Source organism: Acipenser ruthenus, chromosome 15 (genome assembly GCF_902713425.1).
Source record: "Acipenser ruthenus chromosome 15, fAciRut3.2 maternal haplotype, whole genome shotgun sequence".
In the NCBI taxonomy this organism is placed as follows: domain Eukaryota; kingdom Metazoa; phylum Chordata; class Actinopteri; order Acipenseriformes; family Acipenseridae; genus Acipenser; species Acipenser ruthenus.
In genome coordinates, this window is record NC_081203.1 from 4,368,045 (window position 1) to 4,395,220 (window position 27,176).

The 27,176-nt window shown below is 41.1% G+C and overlaps 2 protein-coding genes across 14 annotated transcripts in view; one reads left to right on the forward strand and one right to left on the reverse strand.

Annotated features, from left to right (window-relative positions):
- Positions 1-765: 765 nt before the first annotated feature.
- On the forward strand, positions 766-24,077 carry LOC117422374 (probable helicase senataxin). Of its 5 annotated transcripts, XM_058986921.1 has the most exons (26): positions 861-1,119; positions 1,265-1,705; positions 6,767-6,956; positions 7,041-7,251; positions 7,521-7,627; positions 7,742-7,961; positions 8,293-8,412; positions 8,601-8,772; positions 9,056-9,146; positions 9,341-13,216; positions 14,818-14,926; positions 15,020-15,184; positions 15,302-15,540; positions 15,738-15,890; positions 16,458-16,614; positions 16,948-17,049; positions 17,230-17,342; positions 17,458-17,529; positions 18,289-18,438; positions 18,550-18,657; positions 18,963-19,150; positions 19,324-19,416; positions 20,232-20,387; positions 20,634-20,732; positions 21,247-21,334; positions 21,432-24,077. In XM_058986921.1, the coding sequence occupies exons 3-26, from the start codon at positions 6,777-6,779 to the stop codon at positions 22,164-22,166; spliced, it is 7,704 nt and encodes a 2,567-aa protein (XP_058842904.1). In that variant the 5' UTR covers positions 861-1,119; positions 1,265-1,705; positions 6,767-6,776; the 3' UTR covers positions 22,167-24,077. The 5 variants fall into 5 exon arrangements, with proteins under 5 accessions (XP_058842903.1, XP_058842904.1, XP_058842905.1 ...); XM_058986920.1 differs by lacking the exons at positions 861-1,119; positions 1,265-1,705 and adding an exon at positions 766-854; XM_058986922.1 differs by lacking the exon at positions 1,265-1,705.
- Positions 24,078-25,968: 1,891 nt separating this feature from the next.
- The window catches only part of LOC117422468 (netrin-G2-like), a 55,592-nt gene continuing 54,384 nt past the window's right edge, over positions 25,969-27,176 (reverse strand). For all 9 annotated transcript variants that reach the window (XM_058986929.1, XM_058986925.1, XM_058986927.1 and 6 more), the window contains one exon: positions 25,969-26,800. In XM_058986929.1, coding sequence (XP_058842912.1) covers positions 26,580-26,800 — 221 coding nt within the window. In that variant the 3' untranslated portion in view covers positions 25,969-26,579. The remainder of the gene's footprint in view (positions 26,801-27,176) is intronic.

The window sequence follows — 27,176 nt, forward strand, 5'->3', positions numbered from 1 at the left end:
TTAGTCTTAAGAGAGTGATATATATTGAATGTTCTAGAATTTAGCGGTGTGCGTTTTTAGCTTTATGAATATATGGACTAAGCATATAATTAACCATATCGGTATTACTGTATTGAAGTATTAATGCTGTTGAATCTGTAAAGCACTGGATCACCCAGACTGCTTTTTACTTGGGATTTACGGTGGTCTGCGCAACCAACCAATCCAATTTTTAACATAAGCATTTAATAAACCGAAAAGAGCACTACTACTGCTCTGATTCGTTAAAACTTCAAATTAAATGAGTCTGTGTGATTTTCTTTATTATTAAAAAGTCATCTGAATACGTTGCAAGCCCAGTGCACGAACAATCCACTTACAAGAGTCCGAAACATCTTAATGTCCTCCTGAACGTCTCCCCTGAGTTTAAGTGTGCTCAGAGCATATACATAAATAAAAAGAGTACGTTGCGAAAAATTCTTGACAAATTATACCAGATTGTTTCTGGGTGTTTGACATCAAGAAAGCTGTTTTCACACTTTGAAGATGCCTGAAAATCTATAATTGCCCAAATGTTTGGTGTATTGCAAATTTCTAGATTAAACGAGAGAGGACGGGCGTTTCGTTTAATGTCATTCTGGTTGTGAAATTTAAAAGAAATGTAGAATTTAAAAAATATTAAACAAACCATTATCAAACAGATTTTCAGGTGCTCGTTGCTAAATGACCTCTAATTGAATAATTAGGGGCCTGGCTGCAACCTGGTTGCTGTCTGGAACAGTACTAGGCGTACTGCTATAAGAGTGTTTGTATGCATCATGGATACCTGGAGCAGAAGGCTTAGAAAACATTAAGATTTTGTTTGAAAACATCAGGTGTGAATTTACTTTAAATAAGAAAATAGAACCAGCACTGTGCTTTGAAGTTAATGAATCATTTAACAAGTCGGGGCACAACGAAACGAAATGTTAAGATATTTATTGATCGTGTATATCAGACTAATTTAAGAAACAGGCTTAGTAAATTCAATGGGTGTTTTCCGGTTTTCACATTGAAGTGGAGTGCGATTACGTTTTATTACTGTACAGCAGTGGTGTCGAATCACGATCCTGGAGGGCTATTCAACTCCAGGTTTAACAGGTAAACTTAGATAACTACTTCAGTGTCTGGGTGGGGGTCATTTGGTTCAATCAACAATTTGTATTAAAAAAAAAAAAAACACCACTGCTGTAGAGACATTGTATATCCAGTTTATCCTCTATTATTGTTTTTTGTCATTGAGAAGCAGCTGGGGGTGTTTCCTGATAACCGTGTGCCAGACACACTAATTGAATTCTTGGGGGAGGGTGTAAACAACGCGTTTCCGTGGGGACTGAAATACGACTCTCTGGAAATTTTGGCCAACACACAACTTCAGCACAAACACATTCTGCAAGTGAAAGGCTACAGGACACAGAAATGATTGTGTGGTGTTCCGGACACCAGCCTCGCAGCAATGCAACCAGAAACTGTATTTTAAGTTACCCAGTGCAGGTACTGCGAAAGTAAGCTACTCGATCTCCAACGTCACTTCCTGGGACAGAGACGAGTAGTGCAATTTGAGCGGATGAGAGGACTGCAGGAGCAGCGTTGCTCTACTTGTATCTAAAGTATAGGTCGGCTTTTGTTTATTAAAGCATGTAGTCGGTTCAAGTCGGACTTAACGGGAACAGGCCAGCTACTTGAGGTAAGTTAAATGACCGTTGTACCCAAGAGACGTTTGAAATAGGCGAAAATATTGCCTACCCTCACTAATTAGAATAAGTGAGATAGTTCAGCAGCAAAATAAATTAGCATGTCATGGCCTAATTTGAGTTTAGTTGTATTGAAGTAGATTGGGGGGGGGGGGGGCAGTTTTGTAAACTGAGTTGAAGTGTGGCGAGCAGTTATACTAGTTAGGTTAAAAAAACAAAACAACAACAATGTGAGCGATTTAAAAAAAAAAAAAAGTTTGGAATCTTGTCTGTAGTGACAGACATGTGTTTATTTAAAAATACTTAGACAGTACACACAAACGGCTCAGTTGTTTCCAAGCTCCTACGCGCCGCGGGAAATTCTTCACGTGACATGTTTTCTTTACTGATTTTATTGGCTTGGGAAGGATGTTCGCCCTTCCTTGTTAAACATAACCAGCTTGGCGTTTTCAGAATATAGATTTCTGATCAGTATGCGTTCAGTTTAGAGGCCTCATGAATAACACAAAAAAAGAGATGTGTGCAAGAGAGGGAAAGTCTAGGGGAGAGTGGGAATGTGTGCAAGAGACTGGAGGAGTGTGTGCAAGAAAGATAAGGTGAGGAAGACTGTTAACGGGAGGGAAGAGGGGCGCATCTGCAGGATTAAAAGAGGCTAGTGTAAGAGAGGGGTGTCTGTGTGAAGATAGAAATGTGTGTGAGAGGATGAAGTGTGCAGGAGAGGGAGGGGTTGTGGGAGAGGAGGTGGGGAGGAGCAGATAGAGAGGAGGGTGGGTGTGTGAAGGAGGAGCAGGTGTAGAGGTGGGGGAGTGCTTGTGCAGGAGGGGAACAGGGAGATGGATAGAGAGGAGGGTGGGTGTGTGAAGGAGGAGCAGGTGTAGAGGTGGGGGAGTGCTTGTGCAGGAGGGGAACAGGGAGATGGATAGAGAGGAGGGTGGGTGTGAGAAGGAGGAGCAGGTGTAGAGGAGGGGGAGTGCTTGTGCAGGAGGGGAAAAGGGAGATGGATAGAGAGGAGGGTGGGTGTGTGAAGGAGGAGCAGGTGTAGAGGAGGGGGAGTGCTTTTGCAGGAGGGGAAAAGGGAGATGGATAGAGAGGAGGGTGGGTGTGTGAAGGAGGAGCAGGTGTAGAGGAGGGGGAGTGCTTGTGCAGGAGGGGGAAAGGGAGATGGATAGAGAGGAGGGTGGGTGTGTGAAGGAGGAGCAGGTGTAGAGGAGGGGGAGTGCTTGTGCAGGAGGGGAAAAGGGAGATGGATAGAGAGGAGGGTGGGTGTGTGAAGGAGGAGCAGGTGTAGAGGAGGGGGAGTGCTTGTGCAGGAGGGGGAAAGGGAGATGGATAGAGAGGAGGGTGGGTGTGTGAAGGAGGAGCAGGTGTAGAGGAGGGGGAGTGCTTGTGCAGGAGGGGAACAGGGAGATGGATAGCGAGGAGGGTGGGTGTGTGAAGGAGGAGCAGGTGTAGAGGAGGGGGTGCTTGTGCAGGAGGGGAACAGGGAGATGGATAGAGAGGAGGGTGGGTGTGTGAAGGAGGAGCAGGTGTAGAGGAGGGGGAGTGCTTGTGCAGGAGGGGAACAGGGAGATGGATAGAGAGGAGGGTGGGTGTGTGAAGGAGGAGCAGGTGTAGAGGAGGGGGTGCTTGTGCAGGAGGAGGACGGAGATGTATAGAGAGGAGGGTGGGTGTGTGAAGGAGGAGCAGGTGTAGAGGAGGAGGTGCTTGTGCAGGAGGGGAACAGGGAGATGGATAGAGAGGAGGGTGGGTGTGTAAAGGAGGAGCAGGTGTAGAGGAGGGGGAGTGCTTGTGCAGGAGGGGAACAGGGAGATGGATAGAGAGGAGGGTGGGTGTGTGAAGGAGGAGCAGGTGTAGAGGAGGGGGTGCTTGTGCAGGAGGAGGACGGAGATGTATAGAGAGGAGGGTGGGTGTGTGAAGGAGGAGCAGGTGTAGAGGAGGGGGAGTGCTTTTGCAGGAGGGGAACAGGGAGATGGATAGAGAGGAGGGTGGGTGTGTGAAGGAGGAGCAGGTGTAGAGGAGGGGGAGTGCTTGTGCAGGAGGGGAAAAGGGAGATGGATAGAGAGGAGGGTGGGTGTGTGAAGGAGGAGCAGGTGTAGAGGAGGGGGAGTGCTTGTGCAGGAGGGGATCAGGGAGATGGATAGAGAGGAGGGTGGGTGTGTGAAGGAGGAGCAGGTGTAGAGGAGGGGGAGTGCTTTTGCAGGAGGGGAACAGGGAGATGGATAGAGAGGAGGGTGGGTGTGAAGGAGGAGCAGGTGTAGAGGTGGGGGAGTGCTTGTGCAGGAGGGGAAAAGGGTGATGGATAGAGAGGAGGGTGGGTGTGTGAAGGAGGAGCAGGTGTAGAGGAGGGGGAGTGCTTGTGCAGGAGGGGAACGGAGATGGATAGAGAGGAGGGTGGGTGTGTGAAGGAGGAGAGGTAGGAGGGGGAGTGCTTGTGCAGGAGGGGTACATGGAGGGGGGGTTACTTGGGGAGGAGCGCTTGTGCAGGATAGAGAGCGTGTGTGTGTATGAGGGGGATCTCTTGTGCATGATAGAGAGAGAAGGGGGTGCGTATGGAGGAGGGGGAGTGCTTCTGTAGGATAGAGAGGAGGGGGAGTAAGCTCTTGTACAGGATAGACAAGGGTGAGTGTGAAGAGAAGGGGGAACGCTTGTGCAGGATAGAGGGTGGGTGCATGTGAAGAGGAGGAGCAGTAAGCGCATGTGCAGGATAGAGACAAGGGTGAGTGTGAAGGAGAGGAGGGGGAGTGCTTGTGCAGCATAGAGGAGTGTGTGCATATGAGGAAGAGGGAGATGAGGGAGGGTGGTGGTGGAGGAGGAGCGCTTGTGCTGGATAGAGACAAGATTGGGTGCATGTGAAGGAGGAGGGGGGAGCGCTTGTGCAGGATAGAGAGAGGAGGAGGGGTGCGTGTGCAGGAGAGGGAGACAGAGCGTGATTACCCTGGCAGCAGTGCTGCACAGTCCGGCCATGGTGCTGCTGCAGGGGGCATGACTGGCTTCTGCTATGCTCCCACATCATGTGTAGTGGCTCCTGAGCCTTTCCCGGTCTCCTAGGAAATCCTGCCTTGACTCGGATCCCACTGCTACCACCATGTGGTCATAGGGCGTGTGGTTTATCTGCTGACAGGCAGGAGACACGCGAGGTTGCAGTTGACAGCGGCGCTGGGGCGTACAGGATTTATTTACAGCAAATGCACAAAATCCCATGTGACGCTACAACAAATGTACAAAATCTAAATAAAACACTGAACACAAAACTACAAACAAGAGGTGCCATGAAGACAACGAATGCTGTTCTGCTAACAATGGAATTCTGCAAACAATGTTCTCCAACTCTGAGGATTGGTTTTTCCAGAAGGACAATGCTCCATGCCACACAGCCAGGTCAATCAAGGTGTGGATGGAGGACCACCAGATCAAGACCCTGTCATGGCCAGCCCAATCTCCAGACCTGAACCCCATTGTAAACCTTGGAATGTGATCAAGAGCAAGATGGATGGTCACAAGCCATCAAACAAAGTCGAGCTACTTGAATTTTTGCGCCAGGAGTGGCATAGTCACCCAACATCAATGTGAAAGACTGGTGGAGAGCATGCCAAGACGCATGAAAGCTGTGCTTGAAAATCAGGGTTATTCCACCAAATATTGACTTCTGAACTCTTCCTAAAACATTAGTATTGTGTTGTTTAAAAATGAATATGAACTTATTTTCTTTGCATTATTCGAGGTCTGACAACACTGCATCTTTTTTGTTATTTTGATCAGTTGTCATTTTCTGCAAATAAATGCTCTAAATGACAATATTTTTATTTGGAATTTGGGAGAAATGTTGTCAGTAGTTTATAGAATAAAACAAAAATGTTCATTTTTACCCAAACACATACCTATAAATAGTAAAACCAGAGAAACTGATCATTTTGCAGTGGTCTCTTAATTTTTTCCAGAGCTGTATATAAGAAACATCAAAAGCAACGTTTCTCTATAACATTTATTTAAAAAAAAAAAAAAGGTATATAAATGATGGACATTGACAAAATGTTTTTGGTTTCTTTTTAATCACTCGATCATTCATCCTTGACCAGGACACGCTTGAGTGACTATGACTGAAGCATATGCACTTAATCACCTAATTAGTGAGACAATTGATTGGACACTGGATATGGAGTGATTTTAGCTGTTGAATTGCAAGCTTGAATAAAAGCAATAAAGAAAATCTCAGAATAAAAACCAATATGCCACGTCTGTCGAGAGCAGCGCCTTCGTGTAATCGGCATGTTGGAGGCTGGACTAGGGCAGCGTACTATGGCTCGTCGTCTTGGGTGCTCGCAGCCAGCAATTTCAAACCTGGCGGGACGGTATAACCAGACACACTCTGTCAATGACAGGCCATGAACTGGGAGACCAAGAGTCACAACACCTGCCCAAGATCGACAGATCATTTTGCAGCATCTTAGAGATGTCAATTGTTAATTAATCCGCACAATAAAAATTCACAGCACCTGCTCTAAGACAGTTTGTCATTTTTTTTTTTTTTTTTTTTCATCTAGTGAATTTTATCCAGATATAAGGGATAAGTTTCTTTTGATGCTCAGTATGTGTGTGTAATCTACATTTATTATTATTATTTTTTTTTTATCAAAATGGTTTGAAGCGTTCCAAAAGATAGGTGCATCCATGACATGCCATAATAACCTGAGACTTGACTATCTTAGGTTTTAAAAAGCATATCAGTTTGTTTAATAAAAGTAAAAAAAAAATGCTACTACTTTTAAACCACTGCTGTATATACTCTTACTTTTATGTTGATGTCCATTCAGAACTGGAAACTGACGTGTGCTTTGAGAAATAGAAAGTGAAACTAGGAATCAGTAAGTGCACTAGACTTGGCACAAGCCACAACAAAGGCACTGGATCGGAAACTGTTATGCAAAACTCTCAGGATATTTCAAAATGCTAATCCTAGAAAACTGAAAAGAAAAGCAATAGTTTGTGGGGTTTTTTTTGTTTTGTTTTAATTTGTACTTCTATTGGGGATTTTTAATTTTTTTTTTTTATTAAAGGAGGTGAAAGATGAGCACATGTCGCTGGTGCACCCCTGGTGGCTCTGATGCCACGGACTTTCTGCGACAGTACGCTTCTGGGTCCCTTTTGTCAAAGGAGGAAAAAGCTGCCAATGAAGACCTCTGCTTCTGCCTGGAGTGTGTGGTGGAGTATCACAGAGCCAGAGAGGAGCTACCATCCCTGCACAAGGTAACAGTTGTTTTGAAGACTATAAAGTTACATTTGATTCCAAAACTATTTAAAACGCCTCTCTCTCTCTCTCTCTCCTCCTAGTGCCTGTGGAAGTTGGAGACTTCCCGACTGCTTGATCACTTTGGAAAGTCATTGAAAGAGGAGGTGGGGGAGGAGGATGATTTGTTTATAGTGGAAGATGACCAAGAGATCCAAATCCATGGAATCACAGGGCCTGAATTTGAGAATAATCTACGGGTTCCACTGCTGGAGATATTGAAGTACCCCTATTTGTTGGTACACTCCAAAATCAGTAAGTAATACTGTTCAGGTAGAGGCATGAACACAAATAACATTCCATAACCTATCTAGTCCTGTCAGAATATGCTAGTCTTCTTTGTAAAAGTACATTAATGTTCTGCAATGGCTATTAATGTGGAAATATGACATACTATTCATTTTCTGGGAAGATATTAACTTTTCTTGCTGTGTAATTTGATGGTTGGTAAAATGACTTTTTATTTATTTATTTATTTATTTATTTATTTATTTATTTTTCTTTCTTCTTTTTCTCCTTTTTAGGTGAGTTATGTGTAGAGGCTCTTTGTAGGATGGAAAAGTCCAGTTCCTTCCAGGTCTTTGATAAACATTCTGGGATTTACCTCCTTCTAGTACACCCTGATGAAACTGTAAGTGTAACTTGTTAAATGATTTAACGCACATGCGTGACCATGCAGCATATAAAGTTAGTTATTTGTTTGCGTCACCAATTTCTGACTTTTATGACTTGTTATGCGTTCTAGGTGCGCAAATGGGCGATCCGCACTGCCAGGTCCCTGGGTAAGGTGGACCGGGATGATTTTTACGACCTTCAGGACGTGTTTTCCTGCATGTTTAAGGTTATTGAGCTGGACCTTTTTCTCAACTCCGATATATACAGCTCCAGCGTCATGGAAGAAGGCAAGCTGATCCTGCTTCCACCTCACCTCTATGACTCCACTAACTACAAGGATTACTGGCTAGGTGAAGTTTTTCTGTATACTAGTTCTGTCCTGAATGTCTTTTATATTTATATGGTATTACAAAATGTGCTCATTTTGGAACTCGAGGGTGTGGGTATGACTAAGATATTACTAATATGATTCTAGACCTTTTGATATCATGACTGTTAAAACAACTGAGGTTACTAGTGAACAATGTATTTGTAAATTAAACATATATAAATACAATGAGAAGAGGCTGTTTGTACAGTATTTTATTGCTGGATTTGTAAGGTTTTATTCAAGATGTTTTGGAAACGGCTGTGGTTTGTGGATTTTTATTTATATTTGTGCTGATTTCTATATTCTTTCAGGTATCTGCATGCTTTTAACAGTATTGGATTCTCAGGCTATGGACTCTTTGCTGCTTGGTCCTGACAAACAGAATGATCTCATGCATTCAATTCTCAACACCATGGAGAAGAGTGCACCAGGTATAACTTTATTTAAATCCACTGTGTATTTGTATACTCTTTATTACCACATTACATAATCAGATACATTCTAATTGTAAAGAAGCCGACCCCATGGACCCAGATAGTTTGTAATTGTCTCTTTTATACAAAATGTTGGCTTTTTCTGCCATAATTGGTGCTTTAGCCCCTGTTTCCTTTGTTTTCAGATGAGGGTTTAGATCCTTTTTGGCCGGCATTGCAGTGTTTTATGGTGATTTTGGATCGGCTCGGCTCTAAAGTTTGGGGCCAACTGATTGACCCAACTCAGGCATTTCAGACAATTATTGGAAGCTGCAGTTACAACCAAGAGATTGAAAATATGCGCAGAAACACAACTGGGTACAAACCTTTTCTTTATGAATTTTTCAGTGATTTGAATTTCACTGAAAACAGACTTTGTTCTGATATTTTCCAACTGTGTCCTCTCTAATGGATGTAAACGCCCCATTATCAAACCACCTGTTTTATACCAACTTATTCCAGTTTGAATTGAAGGGATTCTTCTGTATTTGTTAGGATCCATTTGGTTTGGCATAGGGTTATAAAGATTTTTTGGTATGAGATCTTTTTCCTAACTTTGTTTTTGTTTGTGTGTGTGTAATATTTTTTTTTCTCCCTCAAGACCCAAAATCAAGGTTGAACCAGACCAAGATGAAAACATGGTGACATGTAGTCAAATTGTCTATGACTGTAACACCAAGAAACAAAACAAGGTACAGTGATTTATCATGATAACATATGTGCTGGGCTTCATGTAGTTCCAGCATTGAAATATTTGGTATACAATTCAAAAATAAAACACAGGCTACTGCTTGTAGTAAATATAAAGCTCTTGTCAAATTCCCTTTTTGTTGTCTTTATGCCAAGATGAATTCTTGTAATTAATATTTGTATTTATTTCTTGTAGGACACTGGTAGCAGAAGTGCCTTAAGTACTGAACATTGCTCAATCATGTATGAAGAAATGCAATCTCTAGTGACTGTGCTTCAGTCTGATATGGGGCAGGAAATGCGCGTGCACAACAGCACTTTCTTATGGTTTATCCCATTTGTACAGTCTGTGATGGACCTCAAAGACCTTAGCATTGTCTATACTGGAGAAATCATTCACCACCTATGTGCGGAAATCAAGGATCTTATAAACGGACGGGTGCAACAGTGTGATAAAGTAACAGAATTTTTCATCCTCATTCTGGTTTTTGTCATTGAACTCCACCGTAATAAGAACTGCATGAATCTCTTGTGGTTCAGTTCACAGAAATGGGTTGAGGTGTTGGTGAAATGTGCCACACTTTCTAGTTGGACTTCTAGTCATAGCTGTTCAACAAGAGTGTCTTCAACAACTTCCTCGTCCATGCATCCTCAAGTTACCAATGTGGTTCCTCAAGCCTGTATTCAGTTGATACGTAGCCTCCTTAGGGAAGGATGCCAGCTGAATCCACAGAGCACCTGCAAGCAGTTTTTGGACAAGCTGAACTTGCAGTTACGCAAGGGTGTCATGCCAGGATGGGATCTCAGTCACCTGGCGATACAAGATCTACAAGTTTGTCTGAGACAGCTTGTTAAATTCATGAAAGATAAGAAACCGGCTTTGGAGACCGGCACAGGCATCAGAGGAGAAAAGGTTGTAATGAGTGAAGAAACTAGTAGACTAGTAGGAATAGAAGAAGGAAAAGAGAGCAGAAGTCCTTTTGAATGCAAGAGCGGACTATCTCATCCAGCATTGTCTACAGGGGAGAAAGATGGTGGGCCTTTGTGCTTTCAGAGTAACCTTAATGTGAAGGAGGAAAGGCCTTGGGATGATGCATATTTTGCTAAGCCTTCTGGTACCATTGAAGTTCAGGATCGAGTTGAAGATTCCAACAGAGAACCTAAAATAGCACAAATGCTGCAAATAAAAAAAGAAAAGGACTTGTGTACTGATGTGTGTGGAATGGATAGTAATTCGGATACCTGCTCTGTGAAAAGGGCCTCGGACATAAAGGGTTCAGAATCAAAGATGGAACAAAATATTTCAAGTAAGCTTAAACCTGACCTGGGTCGGATGCAGGATCTGAAATCCAGACTCGCAAAGGTGTTTATACATCCATCCCTTATTAAGAAGGAAAAAAAGGATGGGTGTCCTGGATCCAAAAAAAAAATGTTCGGTCACAATATCTCTAAAGAAAAGCGAATGGGCTTTTCACTAGAAACAACAGAAAAAAAAGAAATGGATGCTCCAGAATGCTTAAAAAGCTTTCCTGTGAAAATAAAGCAAGAAAAGACAGAAACTAACAAGCAGCTGTCCATTGTTCGATGTTTTGACACAGAAAGTGGTAGTGATAACGAAGATGATGTCCCGCTCATGGTTATAAAGTCCAATCTGGAGAAAAAGAGAATGTTCTCCAAGGAGGTCAACCAAAACCCCTTGACCGATTCGCAGGTTGATAGAGATCTGGGTTTGCTCTCTTTAACTGCCCTTTCAAAAAGTTTCAGTTTCCCTGTCGATTCAAGTCAGGAATCTTCAGTACGGCAACTGCCAGACAGAATAGAAAGGAAAGTGAGGAGTAATGTGAGAAATATCCAGAAAGCAGAGGAAGAGGATGATCTAATTATATTGGAAAATCCAGTAATTATAATTTCTGATTCGGAGTCTGCAAAGGAAGATAATGACCTACATGTTGGCAAAAATAAAGTACAGCAAAGTGCAAAGCCTGAGCCTTCTGATGTCAAAATTGCAGAGAAAGATTTGGACAGAGGAAGTTCTCCACCTCTTTACAGTGAGTACGATTCCCAGTTGTTTGAGTTTGAAACTGAAGACGAAGTGTTTTCTGCTTGGGATGACTCTCAAATGGACAATGCACTGGCATCTCCAGAAACTGAGCAAGAACGTGTTGAAAGCTCTAAAAAAAGGAATTCCTCCCTTGAGAAGAGTCCAGATCTGAATGATATGTACAACGATTGGGGGTATGACACAGATTATGTCCCAGATGACGTGATAGAAAAAGCAGCAGAGCATGCTGAAAAACAGCTAATGAGGGAGCAGGAATCTGTCCGTGTGGAGAACACATGTGAGATGAGCACGCCGGTGTTCTATGGGGTTAAACGCAAGTCTTCAACGGATATTTCATCAGACATGGGCAGTAAGAGTGGGAGGCAACCTGATGAAAATGCCATGCCATCCACCTCAACCACTCCCTGCTTAACATTAGCTCAAAAACTGGCCAATAAAAGGGAATCTTGTGGAAACAAAGTAACATCAAAAATAAGTAATTTTTTTACATCTCCGAAAGCCGCACAAAATGAAAGAAAAGCAACAACTGCCGCATCATCAAGGTCAACTGCTGTGTCCTGCAAGACTACTTCTCCTGCTATTGTTCCCCCCAGAAAAGTACGTCAGCGGGAAGAGCCCAAGTCTACTGCTGAGAAGCTTGGTCTGAAGAAGAAAGCGCGCAAAGCATTTGATCTGTCGCAGAGATCATTAGACTGCGTGGCTGAGCTGCGGAACTACGGTCAACATTTGCAGGTTGAGAAGCAGAAGAGGAGAAGGAAGAGCAAAAAATGTCAGAACACAATGCTGATTTCCCCTCAGAAGCTGGTGGTTAAAGGGAATAAAAAGCTACTTGCTTCTCAGGACCTTCAGTTCTTCAGACAGAGTAGACCTAAAAAATCAGAACAGGTCAGAGAGCCTTCAAAAAGCAATGCATCTGAGGCGACTAGGCCACCTGAAAGAGAAGGGGCCAACAGAGATGGCGATGACTTTTTCCATTTGACTCGGCCTGACCCAGCTAATGCAGAAATCAATGATCCAGAGGTGCAGTCATCTGAAAAACCAGGTGCTGCTGCAGGAAGTCATACAGTCTATCTATCAAAAACCTTCCACCAAAGGGGTCATGGCTTTCCACAGATGGAGTGCCAAAAGTCAATGGTAATGGAAAGTAAGGAAGAAATTAAATCAAATGATGTAAATGAAGATAGCAAACATCATGATGATGATGATGATGATCAGATGTGTTTGACACAGATGGATCCGATTGACATGGAGCTATGCTCACAGTTGGAATATGCAAACGACTATTTTGCAGGGACCCAAAGAGATACAGTGGACATGGAAATTGATGAGCCAGAAAATGAAATGCATGCAGTTGACTCTCCAAGTGTGGAAAGCTTCAAGAGTGGACAAGCAGATAACATCGCAGCAGTTTGTTCTGCGGCAGCAGAAATTCTGAAATCCACATCATCTAAACCCAAAGATGATCACCTATTCCTTAAGCCAGGAATGCCCCTGTCTTTAATAAAAATCGCTAAACCTTCCACAACTAAAATATATACACCCAGCTCAAGAAGTGCTACCTTGGCACAAGAGCTGGATAACCCAACAAAAACTCCGAAAGCTGGTTTAAGAAATAAGGTTTGCCCAATGTTGCCTCCAAGAAAGCCAAGTGTACCCCCACCTGAAAGTAGACAGCCTGCTCTTCCAAAGCAGCCTGCCTCTATCGGTTCATATAAACATCCGAGCAGGGATGTTAGTCGGGTGAAGCGGGCGCCTGTAGATGTTAGGCCAATGTCTTCTGTAGTCCAGCAACCTCCCAAGAACATTTCTTCAAGCCAACAGTATGACCTGTCTTTCTTGATCCAGCAAGTTCTGGAATGGAACCATGAGATGTTTGAAAACTTCTCCCAGTTTGGAACCCCAAATAATCTGTGTACGTTTCCCTTGAAAGAGGTCCCAGAGAAATTCAGTTCCTTTGACGAGTACTTTGCCACGTTTTATCCGTTGCTGATGGTGAATACTTTTGAGGAGGTAAGTGACAGCTAAAATACAAAACATTGTGAGCTGTTTTCTAAAGACAGGAGAACAAATGCATCGGAGAACAGAAGTTTTGTTTGTGTTAGAATCATGGAAAACTCTAAGCCTGGTTCATACAGTACTTCTGTTGTAGAGGAATGCGATATGTCAGGCACAGACCAGTTAAAAGTTGTGCAGCTTCACTATTTGCTGTACGGGACACATTGTGTCGCAGCCCTTTTGACTGTATAAAGTGGTTGCAGCTGTTCTTACTTTTAAATACAGACAAAATTGGATACATTTAAGTAGATGTGCTGAGTTTGTGGCTCCTTGTGGCAAAGTGGTTGCTGATTATGAACTGGTGCAGAGGTGATGCAGTGCAGGAATAAACAGACAGATTTGTAATCCGGTATGAAAAATAGACGTTTTATTTTTGTTATAATCCAGGTCTGGTGACCAAATAATACTCTGGTTATACACAGAGATGCATAAAACACAGAGAACAGTAACAGGGATTGCAGCCCTAAACAATAAACACAGTATCTCTCCCACAATATATAACCACGGTCACCAGTCCTGGGTGCGTGCTGTAGTGATCGTGTTGGGTGATAACAGTTTAAAGAGTGACAAATAGTGCAGTGCTGTTCCGGGTTCAGTGCTGGCTCTTAGTGACAGCTCCGGAATGTGTTAGCTGTCTATAAACACACAAGTAACAATTATAGACAAGACAAACAAAACAAACACTCACGACACTTGTAATACACAGTGCACGGGTCCTTCCGGGTCTGTTTCGAAACCAAAAGAGAAGGAAAAGATTTACAATTCTTAGGACCCTTTTATGCATGACCCCTTGGTAAACGATTGCAGCTGACTCTATTGCCTGCAGCTGCTACCTCGTTTACCTTCCAGGTCAATACTTTCCTGCAACCGAGTCTTGTCTTTTTCCAGGCTGACTGACTTCCCGACCCAGGGAATGAACTGTCAGGCCAACCTGTCCAAAGCCTTTCCCTTTCGCTACTTAGTGCCCTCACAGGTCGAGAGGGAGATTTACAATCAGAACTCATATTTCTGTCACACTCCTACACAAGGATTAAAAAAAAATCAAAAGCGACATCATTGATACATCCATCCTCTCAACCAACAGAGAACCTAAAAGTTAGAATTTCAGACATTATTCAGAGAGATGCGGGTATGTGACAGTGAGATTTGAGGTATTTTGGAAGGACAGATGAAAGGTTTAACGATCTGTTAAGGCTGTACGCCTTTTAAAAAAATATTACTTCATTCTGATTTTTCGCACAGGGTCAAAAACAATAGTTTTTTATATTATTAGTTTTGGTGTACTATTTAAAAGCTCTTGTGTGTGTCGATGTAGCTAAAACTACATTATTTGGTGAACTTTCCATGAATGAATTTTGTCTGTGAAATTGTACTAAATTACTGTGCCAAAATCGTAGCCTTACTCCTATGTAATGCCACAACAGCTAAAAACATTTTAAGTCGACTTGTGTAATGTGTTTTATTGCTAATCTGTGTTCCCCCAAACCAGAATTATCCGCACATTCCCAGAGGCCTTTTAAAACAATTTTTTTTTTTTTGTATATTTCATGCACAAGTTGGTACAGGAGTGGCAGAAGAATATGAAATCTCGAAAGGGGATTGAGAAGATGTTGAACCTGAATGGCATTGAATATCAGAATAGAGTCAGCTGTGCAAGTTTTTCAGGTGAGAGCCGAGGCACTGCACACATCCAGATCGGCTGAGCTTCAACCTATCTCCATTGCACTTCTTTGGACTCTCCTTTTATTTTTTTTTTAGTCCCCCTACATAAATCTGATGTGGACAGGCAGCAGTACCCCAAGGAGGACGACTTGGTCTTTCTGTGGCTACCGCAGCATGTCCATGCCTACACGTCCGAGGAGAGAGAAGTGATGGAACCAGTCGCACACTTTGGCTGTGTCTCTGGAAGTAATGTTTCTGCAGGTAAGGCATTGGTACTATTTTAATTTGTTTTCCTATGTTAATTTTTCTGTAAAGTTATAATTGCAGAAAGAGTAAATTGTTTCTGTTTTGGTTTTATTTTTTTTTCTTGTAATACAGCAGGCCAAAATGACTCCAAAGCAATTCTCTACATCACCATTAAAACTCGTGGGAATGTTTCTGCTGTGCACGACCAGCCAGTGAAGTGCATGGTGATTGGATCTCTGATCAGCACCTTGCGAGCGTTTAAAGCCCTCTACTCCCTGAGAAACAATGTGATGGCCAGAGCAATCCTTGGACCCCATGTCTCTTTTTTCAGGCCAGGACAGGAAAATAAAGTTGCTAATTTGAGCATTCTGGTAAGATTATTTGTGTGTGTGTTTTTTTTTTTTTTCGTAACTTGAAATTTGTTTTGCAAGTTTTGTTTTATTTTATGAATTTATCAAACCCGCTCCATATTTAATAATCTTTTACTTGTATGGCATGCAACCACTTTTTTTATATTAATTTGAATAACCAGTTATACTTCATGTTATTTTAAACTCTTTTGTTAAAGGAATACAATGATGAACAACAAAAGGCCATAAACTCTGCAATAGCCATGGTCAAGCAGCCTCAAAGGACTCCCAAAATATGCCTAATCCACGGACCACCGGGAACGGGCAAAACAAAAACAATTGTAGGACTTCTTGAAAGCATCTTCTCCGAGGTAAAGTGGCAATTGTTTTTGTAGATCCGTATGCATTTTAAAATGTCAGTATTTTAACTTTAAGGATGTGAAATGTATAATCGCGTCATCCCGCAAAATGTACGGCCTAACCTTAACAGTGTACTACTGGCTCAGTTGAATTGAAAGTGTAGTAAAAGCTTGAACAGCTAGCTAGCAGTCCTTTTTACTGTGTGCTATGTTCTGAAAGATACTACAGCAGTACATTTCTCGCAGGCAAACGCATATCGTGGAATGGCACAGTGTATTGGAAGCATTTTATAGGAGGCTGTGTGGTTCAGTGGTTAAAGAAAAGGCTTTGAAACCAGGAGGCCCCGGTTCAAATCCCACCTCAGCCACTGACTCAGTGTGACCCTGAGCAAGTCACTTAACCTCCTTGTGCTCCGTCTTTCGGGTGAGACGTAATTGTAAGTGACTCTGCAGCTGATGCATAGTTCACACACCCGAGTCTCTGTAAGTCGCCTTGGATGAAGGCGTCTGCTAAATAAACAAATAATAATAATAATTAACTGCAGTTTCTCGTTAAAGCTATGCGTTCTATTTCTCTAGGATCAGGAGAATTCAATCCCGGTGGAGAACAGGCGTTTAAAGGGCAGGAAGCCCAGGGTTCTTCTTTGTGCACCATCCAACGCTGCAGTTGACCATCTTATGAAGAAGATTATTTTGGATTTTAAGGAGAAAAGCAGGGACCATAAGAACCCATTAGGTAACTCTTTGTATTTTGTGATATAAACTACACTGTACACATGGTATATGTAGGCAAGTTTGTTTTCTGTGCAAGGTTGCATTTTTATAGATCTCCTTTTCCTCTGTGTCTGGTGTATGAGACCACATACTCTAGGCACAGTTCTTGTTGGAAGCCAGGGTAGTGTTTTATATTTAGTTTTATAAACTCAAGAATAACTGGGCCATTTTTTTTTTTTTTTTTTTAAATATCATCCTATTTTCTCAGTCTGTTTTCATGGTTTTTTTTTCCCCCAAAGAGTAATTACTTAAAGACCATGTGAGATCTAAAATATGTCAATGAATCCAATTTCAGGTAACTGTGGGGATATTAATTTGGTACGCCTCGGAATGGAAAAGGCCATTTCAAAAGACCTGCTGGGGTTCAGCCTGGATAATCAGACTAAAATCCGAACACGTAAGTTAACTGTCAGCCAGCAGAGTAAAATACAGCTTTAGACCTGTGTGTTGTGCTGAGCTTACCATCATTTTCAAAGTAGAACATGCATGACTGAGCAGCCTGATGCATCGTTCCATTACGTGACGAAAACTAAATATGCGGTTTCTATCTTTTAACATTTCTGTCTTGATTGTACAGAGAGGGGGCAAACTGTACAAGACACAAATATTTACAGACGCAAGGAAGATCTGGATCAGCAGATTGACAATCTGTCACGCCAGTGTGCCATGCATCAGAAAGTCCGAGAAAAGGTAAATTGTTTAAATTCACATCGCACTCTTAAATCCCCTATTTATTTATTTTTTCTGTGTAAAACAAAGCACAGATGTTCTCTGTAGTAAATTAGTCGTTTTTTTTGTTGTGTAGTTTCAACAACTGACAGATGAAAAGTGCAGATTGCTTAGAGAGAGAGAGCAACTTGGACGACAGCTGAAAGAGGTAACATATACCTGCATACAGGTCTAGGAAAGATAACTGTTCTCTAAACTGTATGCAAGTCAACCAATCTGTATAACTTCTCTCCAAATGATGTCATTAGTTACCAATGGGTTATCATTCTGTATTCGGTTTCTGAAAGAGTTGAAGGTGGCATTCCTTAACCACGTTTCAGTTGTTCAAGGTGAATAAAACAAATAAAGCCAAGTTTTGGCTGCAATGTACCATATTGAAAACCATCTTCAACCGCTAAATATCTCCACCATAGAAATTCAATATTTATTTTTTTTGTTCCGTTTCAGCCTTAATGTAAGGCATGAAGTATTTGGTACTGCTTGGGTAATCTGCCTGCCTCCTGTTGATTTTCACATGTGGGTTTCTGTTTAACTGTTTATAGGAGCAATAAAAAATTTAAGATCGATTCTCTGGAGCATCAAACTTGCATCCTATGTTGTGATTAAATGCTAGTAAATCTACTTTGGCACAGAAGACTGCAGTAGAGATTTTGTGGCAGTTAACTCTGACCATTTAATATAATGGGACAAACAACCAATTCAAATCGCTAGCAGTTTCCAACCCTGTATCTTCAAGCAGTTGTCACAACCAGGCAGTTTTTTTAAATTTAATTTTTTTTTTATATGTGTGTGATCGAAAAATCTGAAAACTAGATGCTAAACCCTTGCATATTAATAAAACCTAGATCTTAAGGGGTCTTGAGCTGTCATATTTGCAGAGTGCCTGACCACACTTCTGCCTTGACAGACTCGAAGCAGAAAACAAGAAGTCCAAGCCAGAGTCTTGCAGGATGCCCATGTTATCTGCTGCACGCTGAGTACCAGTGGAAGCATTCTGTTGGAGTCTGCCTTCAGGAGACTGGGGCATGATCCGTTCAGTTGTGTCATAGTGGATGAGGTAAGCATTTTATTAGTTTTATAGCTGCTTTTTTAAATAAATTGTATTTAATATACTGCTGTCGGTGGGCTCCACATAATTTAAATTGTGCTTTTGTTTTTGTGTGTAAAGGCAGGGCAGGCCACAGAGATGGAGACTCTGATTCCACTGACCTATCGTTGTCCGGCGTTGGTCCTGGTCGGGGACCCAGAACAGCTGCCGCCCACCGTCATCTCGCAGGTAAGTAGTCTCAGAAACTGCATAGTATATGCTAGACCTGGGTGTGATGTACAGACTATGATGGGATTTTATTAGCTGCTGCTTCTTTTGTGAGGCTGAAAATCTGCAACCAAAGTGTCCAATATACTGTAAATCATAACACTTTTAAATGTAACAATCCTATACTATCTTGAAAAACAGCAAATTTTTAGCTTAACAGTTTAAATGTTTGCAGTGCTATTCTTTAGCTAAACTTTCCTTTTTTAAAAGGAAGCGCTGTAGGACGCAATGTAGTTGTTTCAATAAAACAGATGTACTCTGTTTAGAAAGCCAGAGAGAAAAGGTATGACCAGTCGCTGATGGCTCGTCTGTGGAAGTGCCTGCACAGAGAAACCAAACAGAACCCAGGGATTCAGACTCCCATCAATTTCCTCAGCACACAGTACAGGATGCACCCTGATATCTGTGAGTTCCCATCCAAATACATCTACAAGAGGGCACTGAAAACCGATGGGTAAGGATGTCCCCTGGAACTTTACATTTTTCAGGTTTTTACCTTTTTGTTTTTTCTTAAATAAAATGTGCAACAATGATGTTCTGAGATTCTGTAGTGCTTCCTTCAACAGAGAGGGTAAAACGTTGAACTTTTACAGTAACATGTCTTTCACTACTTCTGTGCTGTTGCAGCAATACTGCAGAAAAAAGATGTGGGACAAGCTGGCCTTTCCAGCCATACAGGCTCTTCGATGTTACGGATGGCTATGAGACCAAAGCAGGAGAGTAAGTGGGATAGAGTTCTTTTTAGTATGTATGGCTTCTAATGAGTAATATACAGGGTGATTAGAAAGAAAAGCTTACCACATCAACACACCATATCATTGATGTGGTAAACATACTTTCTAATCGCCCTGTACATTAAAATAGTTTGGAGTATGATTTAAAAAATAAATAAATAAATAAATAAATACTGTGTTATAACACCCATGCTTTGCTGTCTGTATGCCTGTTAACTTGCTCAGCTTTTCATACATTGGTGTATTTTTAATATTGTAGTATTTTGCTACAGTATGTCTGGTGTTAGTTATAGGGCGTCAAGAATAGCATTTGCTTGTGAACGTGTGGGTTGCAGTGCGTAGTGAAAGGGTGATGCAGGTGCTCCAGACAAGGACAAACAAAGTTCACGGTTCAAGTTCCTTTTATTTCTTGACCAATGATTAAATAATACATCTGGCTCTACCCAGCAATGGGTATTGCCGCCGTCAAAACAAGGGGTTGCAGTCCCAAAATAATAATCACAAAAACCACAAACCTAACACACAGACATGTCTCCGGACAGTGTGTGCTCTTAGTGCAGGTGCGGTGCTGGAAACAGTGATGTTTGGTTAAGTGCAGGTGCGGTGAAGTCTGGGTGAATCGCTGGCCCCAGGCTGCAGCTCCCGGATCCGTGCTTAATTATTCTGGCAATGACAAAAGACACACGGTTGCAAAACAAACAAAAAACACTTAACTGTCGCTCCAAATTCAGATTCATTCGCTCTTTGTCACATTGCTATATACATTTCTTAAAGGATAAGCACTCTTTTATCACTTTGCAGATCCTTTCACAATGATCAGGAGGTGAAGCTTGTGATGCAGCTGATTAAACTCATTGTAGAAAAGCAGAAGGGCCGTGTTGGAGTCATCACCCACTACAGTGCGCAGAAGCAAAGGATCAAGGACTGTATCAACAGAGAAGGCAGTAAACTGTTCCCGTAAGAACATATTAATACCACTGTAAGAATCAGAGCTTCAGTGCATTTCGCTGCTAAACAGTACTCCTAGAAACCTCAGAGGGAACACATCAACTGTTTAGAATTTGTTTGCTAAGCACAGATGTTTTTAAAATGTCCAATCTAATGCTTTTAATTCCAGATGTTTGTAACTTTTTAAATTGATTTTAAAAACATTTACATACAGCATTTTAACAGTGGTGGGGTGTTTTGTTTTTTTTTCTTAAGATTTGTGGAAGTGGACACTGTGGATGGTTTTCAGGGCCGTGAAAAAGACTGCATTATTGTTTCTTGTGTCAGAGCCAGCAATACTCAGGGTTCAATTGGGTGAGTACTGAAAGTGTTTCTCAAAAAATGTTATATAAAATGTATCTTTTTACAAGTTGCGTATTCACGCTCAGTGTTAGGAACTGAAGTTAATAACTTCATTGTTAGCATTTTGTCTGCTTTGTGGAAAACTACAGAGTTAATTTGTGTAGTCAAAGCAACAAGATAAGACTGCAGGTGCTCTTGAGCTGATTGCCAGGAGCAGTGGGTCTTGAAGGTAACAGAGGAAGTTGCTGAGTTGGTTATAAATAATGGGGTGCAGAAGGGGATGCAGCCGAACAGAGCTTGAACAAAGAAACTCCTAATATTGGCAAGGAAGTTTTATCAGCTTTGTAGAGAGGGAGTGATACTATATAAATAGCAAGCTATTTGCTTAGAATGTCTCGCTAAATTCAGGGAGATTGTATCCCTGTTCTGCTGTTTTCTCTTCTGTGCCAAATAAAGAACAACTTATTAACCAGCTGCTGTTCCTGAGTGAATTCTTTACAACCACCCTGTTTATTTTTTATTTTAGGTTTCTAGGTAATCGTCAGCGATTAAATGTCACAATTACACGAGCAAAGTGTAGTTTGTTCATTCTGGGGCATTTGAAGACGCTGATGGTATGAATAATATATATTTTTTTAGCATTGAAATGATTAATTCTTCAGAACCTGCTGCAATACCTAACTGCTCCAATGTTTTTTGACCTGTTTCTAGGATCACAGGGACTGGGGTGCTCTGATCCAGGATGCTCACAAAAGAGGTACTATTATAAAGACTCGGGAGAAAGACTATAAAACTGACGCAGTGCAGATTTTCAAACCCGAGCCTGGGCTGCTACGAAGCTTCTCCTATCCACCAGTGGAATCCAGATTGCCTTCTAAACCTGTAGTAGTGCAGACAATGGCTACTGCCAGTAATGACAAGCCTGCTTCTAAGGTCCTGGCACCAACCTTGCCAGCTGCAAACAATCCTACACAAGTAACAAGGCGGCGAGCTTCAGACACTCAGGGCTCTTTGTTGGCCCAACCCCCTGTTCCAGCAAAGCCTTCTACTTCAGAAAGGCCCAGAGACCCTCGATTGTCCAGCCGGGCAAAGGAAGAAGCCTCGAAGGAGACGAACCAGCCTTCAAATAACAAGGCAACTGCCAAAGGCCCCCAGCCTTCTGTAGCAACAACTAGTCATCCCAGCTCCAGAGTTAGTGGTGCTAATACCAGTACCAGCAGCTACACAGCTGGAAACACTCCCTCTGCAAGGCTTCCTCCCCCCTCTGCTTATAAAAATGACCAGGACTACAGACACCCCTCCAGGAATGGAGAGGGAAGCAGGTCAGGACCCGATGACCATCGGAAAGACACACAGAGTAGCAGTGGCCAACATAACAGACTCCCTCAGAAAAGACCATCAAATGCAAGTTGTACACATCCGTTGGCAAAGCGCAAAAGTCAGTGACAATTTATTTATTTATTTATTTATTTATTTTTTTTCTCAAGTCCGTGTTGTGTACATTGAGATCTGCCAATTTCAGTGGGGGGCAAGGATTACAAACACTTTGGAAGTCTTGATTTTAGTAATAAAAAATAGACTTGGATGTGCCATTCTAATTCCTTATCGTATCCTGTAGATATCTTTACCTTGACAGCTTCCTGCACATGCTGTTAATTACTTTTTTTTATTTTTTTTTATTTAAATAGAACTTGAACTATAATTGCGACTGAATTTTCTTTTGTTTTTAAAAAATAACCACTTTTTTAAAATTGTACTACCTCTTCTGTGCACTGACAGCATTACTGAAAGCTAACTTTGTATTGAGCACATCCTGTGTTGACTTTTCTTGTACATAGCTTTGTCACATCCCATTGCTCGACTTGACTAACTTTTTATAAACTGGAACCTAACTAATATTTTACATGTGTTTTCTGGCCATTTAGATAAAGATGTACAGTCGGTGCTGCTTTCTCGGCACGCCTCGGGAGAAGGGAAAATATCCTGAAAATAAGCAGATGTCCCAATTAAATGAAGCAGTTGAGCTGACCTTTAGTCACACGTCCTGTTTTTAATTCTTAATGCAAAGAGTGAATTCACATCAGATCATGATTCAATGTTAAGTACATCATTTAAAATAAGAGTCCATGATATTTTTTTTATTTATTTTTTTATTCCTAAATACAATTAATCGCACCTGCGATGTTGACACACAAACTTTCTTTGCAACAGCAGCCTGAGAAACCACAGGAGGCTCCTCCTTCAAAAGTTCAACGTGGTTTACACAAGTCGGAGCGTAATCACGTACTTGCTGCACTGTGCTACGCGACCTGTGTTCATCATTTGAAAATACTGTATCCCAATTAAACGAAGTGACGTCCCAATTAAACAACATGAATAGAATTGGGAAGAACCGTCGCCCAAATTTGTATCCAGTTTAAGCAGCAATCCTGATTTAGGTGGCATTGACTACTAAAAAAAACAAAGTAAGATGGAACTACGTGGGATGACAAGTAATTTGTTGATAACAAATATACAGTAATTTGATCAAATTGGATTAAAAACCCGAGAGCTCCCTTTTCCTCCCCATAAAACACATTTAAGTATTGTGTGTCAAGGGTTGTATGTAAGCAAGGGTAATTGTCACCTGTACTTTTTGTATTATTGAAGATTGTATTTTCCATGCATGTATATATTTTGTTTGTTTTGGATTTTTTTAATTTTTTTTGGCACTGTTTTCATATGTAGCTGTGGTTCCTGCTCTGTTCCTGTATTCTGTTCCCCTTCCCCTATACTTTTATTTTTTTCATTTTGTTTGTTTTACATTCACCAGAAACCTGTAAAAAGCTGCTGTGTGTGCTCTACTGCTAAAAGCTAAGGTGTAAAAGGGAAAATGTATTGGGTAAAGTAGATGGGCAGCAGAAATGCAAATGCACTGGAAAAAAGAGAGTCTGTCCATCCTTTTCTGTTTTGGAATAAATACAAATACCTGTGATTTAGGTACTGTATGTAATATGCTGAAATTATACTACTCTTATTGTATAGTGTTTTTGCAACAGCTACGTGCCCACAGCTTTGTTTTACCATGCCCAGTGCTGTGGAACTGAGGCCCAGCCTAGAGTACAGCTGTATGGATGGCAGATAATCTTCACAATGTTGCTCTGAAGTGACCATGTTCAAGCATCAATTAAATTCCTACCAGCGAACCAGGAACTTCACAAATCTAATCAAACTGGGCTAAGTTCAGATCCCAGTCTCAAGAAAGAAGATCTGGTACTGTTTCGGCAGGGTAAACTTAACATTGAAGTTTATTGGCATGTTAGAAATGTCTTATTTTTTTTTTTTTTTTTTAGAAGTGTTGTTTATTTTGAAATATTACTCACTGCTATTGTGTTCAAAACTACATTGTTCTCCTTCCCATAATGGTTCTCTTGTTAATAAACACGTTATTACATAAATCATTCTGTAATGCAATATTGTCAACTTGTGTAGCAAACCCATTGTTCTCACTCCCCATAAAATCAAACAAGGGGTTACTAATGAGCTTGGCATATGTTCACGAAAATCTGTGTAACCCTTGTATGTAAAAAGTAGGCGTCATCACTACCAACCATGGAAAACGATTAAACTGTTAAGTAACTTTTTAAAAGTATTTTTCTGTATCCTAACAGTGTTATACTTGTTCCTACACAACCCAACATTTTGTCCTGTTATCCAATGTGATGATGAACCTCTCTACATTTGACAATGCCATGCATGGCCCTTTCTCGTGAGATATAAGTTAGTGATCAACTTTTACATGATGCCAGTATTTGAAACCCTTTACTGTAAACATTTACAAAACCCGTCGGTCAGCCAGCATCTTAAAATGAAAAGTTTTGTGCTGTAGGTTTGTTGACCTTGGTTCTGAAAACCGCAGCCTTCTCCAAGTTTGAGAATTGAATTGCACTGAGGTGCATTTTAAATAATTAGAACTAAATTGACGATTATTAGCTAATATTATGCTGTCTCTTCATTTACCAAAGAAGCAAAAATACTTTTTTTCTTGTGGATCCCATTTTTCAAAATATTTCCCGTGTGGAATGGTGTTTGTAAACTGGTCCCAATTGAGAGGTACAGCAATGCAGGTATAGGTGTACTTCTGAACCACTTATAAATATGGCAAATAGTTGTGCAGTGCACATTGAAACCCATCGTCCAAAATTTAGAACTTTGATGATCTACAGCAGGGGTCTCGAACCCTGGCCCTGGAGAGCCACACTCCTGCAGGTTTTATAGGTCTTAATGTCAGCAGTGACTAAAGATCTGGAACACATGTTCATCTTGATTAATTAAGCCAATAACTGGTTCAATTAGTAACTGATAGCTCAGTTGAAACGAAAACCAGAAGACCCTGTAGCTCTCCAGGACCAGGGTTGGAGACCCTGAATTCTTCACCTAGGAAATTAAGTATTAATTAAGTATGGCCAAAAGTATTGCATCACGCTATAGAATTGACTAATTTTGCTTCATGAAGTCTAATGTAACCTGCTGAATAATGTTACGTTAACACATTGAAAAAATTCTAGTTTTACGTATACTTAACGAAACACTGACGAAATACTGTACTACTATTATGGCTTTCAGTATTTAAATTATGATCATTTAGTTTATATGATGTCTCAATCCTAAAATTCTAGGTGATGCAAAACCTTTGGCCATGGCTGTACAACCTTGTGTAGAACCAATCAATTGACCAATTGCACCAACTATCAATGGATAGTTTTTTTTAGTGTTGAATGGTTGGACGGTATTTTGTGCACCAGTTCTTTAGCCACATATGTTCTCTTGTCCAAACTCTCATTCTAATGCACTAACAAAACCTGGAGTGTATCTGTCTAGTTCACAGTCCAGAATGAAGCAGCATATTGAAGGCTCTGTTCCTGTAAAACTGCAACATGTTTGGTCCAAAATTCTAGCTTATTGTATACTGTATTTGCTGTGTATGTATGTGTATATATAGAGAGAGAAATTTAGATAGATACACACACACAATACAGTATCAAGTGTGTGAATAATTTGTCAAGTGCATTCATCTCTAGGTTAATTGCTTTTGATTGGTTAGTGTGTCTATACTGTATTGTATGTTCTTCGTTAATCAACTATTACACTGAAAAAGAGTCTGACTATAGCTTTACCTCTCTGGGAAGCAAAAGAATGAGGCGCAAGAAGAATGAGCAAATAACAGTCACATTTACTGTAATTCTTTTACAGCATAATAAAATGTCCATTTTGGAATTTCTTTGTTCATTTTTATTTATTTATTTTTTCTTCATTTTTTTTCTTCATGATAATGTTTACTTGGAACAAAAATAACGATTTCTACAAAAAATATTTAAACAGTTACAGTATATAATATTGATATTTTTTAGATTTTCTTTTATTTGGATGAGTTCTGTTCCTTGGCAGCTTCCAACCACCATCAGTGTACAGTAACTAGATTCCCTTTAATCTTCACAAACCTCTAGGCAATGAATGAAAGGAAACAAAAATCGCTGCAAATAAAGAAAATGGGGGGGGGGGGGGGGGGACAAAGTCTGTTTCAAATACCTGGCTTAAATTGTAGTAGGCTGCAACATTGTTATAATCCATCTCAGTTCTCCAACGTGATATGGATAAGTGCATCATTAAGTGGGGTAAACTGTTAACTACAACAAGAATAATGTCTCTCTCTAGTCTGATTTATTTTTTGGTTTGAATGTCACTGGCACAAGCAGAGAAGCCCACCAATCTATAATTGGCTTAAGTTGTCCATGTCTGTCCTAACCACCCAAAGCACCTTTCGACGTTAGGAAGGGGGGCTCCAAATCCCCCTCACCTCTGCCTGCCTGCCTGCGATCACTAAGCAGTTAATGTGGCTAGCTGATGGAGCAGTGCACAGAGCAGGATTGTGGCCAGGCTGAGGAATGAGGTTGAGGCAGCATCACAGTCCCCTTCTCCAGAACCACACTTGGGCTGCTCACACAGGACCCCCTTGAACCCTGGTGGGCACAAGCACCTCTGGCCCTGGTAGCATGTCCCTGCGTTCTGACAGAGCAGGAACTCTTCATCACAGACGTTTGCTGCAAGGAAGCAGAGAAGCAGGTTTAGAGGCTTCATTTCACAGTGGTAGCCAAATAACAAAACCCTTTGCCATGAGGCATGCTTCACAACAGGGTTTCTCTAGTGTGTAATTCAACTGTTTAAAGCCAGTATATCATCTTAATACACTTTATGTTTTTTTTTAATTTATTTTCATAAGTAATTCTTAGTAATTGAAGAAAATCAGGATTCTAACTGATAATTAAGCTTTTTTTCCCTCTTTTTTGTTGCTTAATTATTCCACAATCTGATCATTCAAAATGGACAGTTGACATTCATTTGTACTATACTGTGTAATTCACTGCCCTCAATATTCCACAACTAGTCATTACAAGTTCCATTACTAGTCATTTATAC

Excerpts from the sequence above, each read along its gene's own strand:
- LOC117422374 (XM_058986920.1), top strand. The coding sequence starts at position 6,777 with ATGAGCACATGTCGCTGGTGCACCCCTGGTGGCTCTGATGCCACGGAC. Across the intron at positions 6,957-7,040 it reads AGCTACCATCCCTGCACAAG|TGCCTGTGGAAGTTGGAGAC; the intron begins GTAACAGTTGTT and ends CTCTCCTCCTAG. Across the intron at positions 8,773-9,055 it reads ATGCGCAGAAACACAACTGG|ACCCAAAATCAAGGTTGAAC; the intron begins GTACAAACCTTT and ends TTCTCCCTCAAG.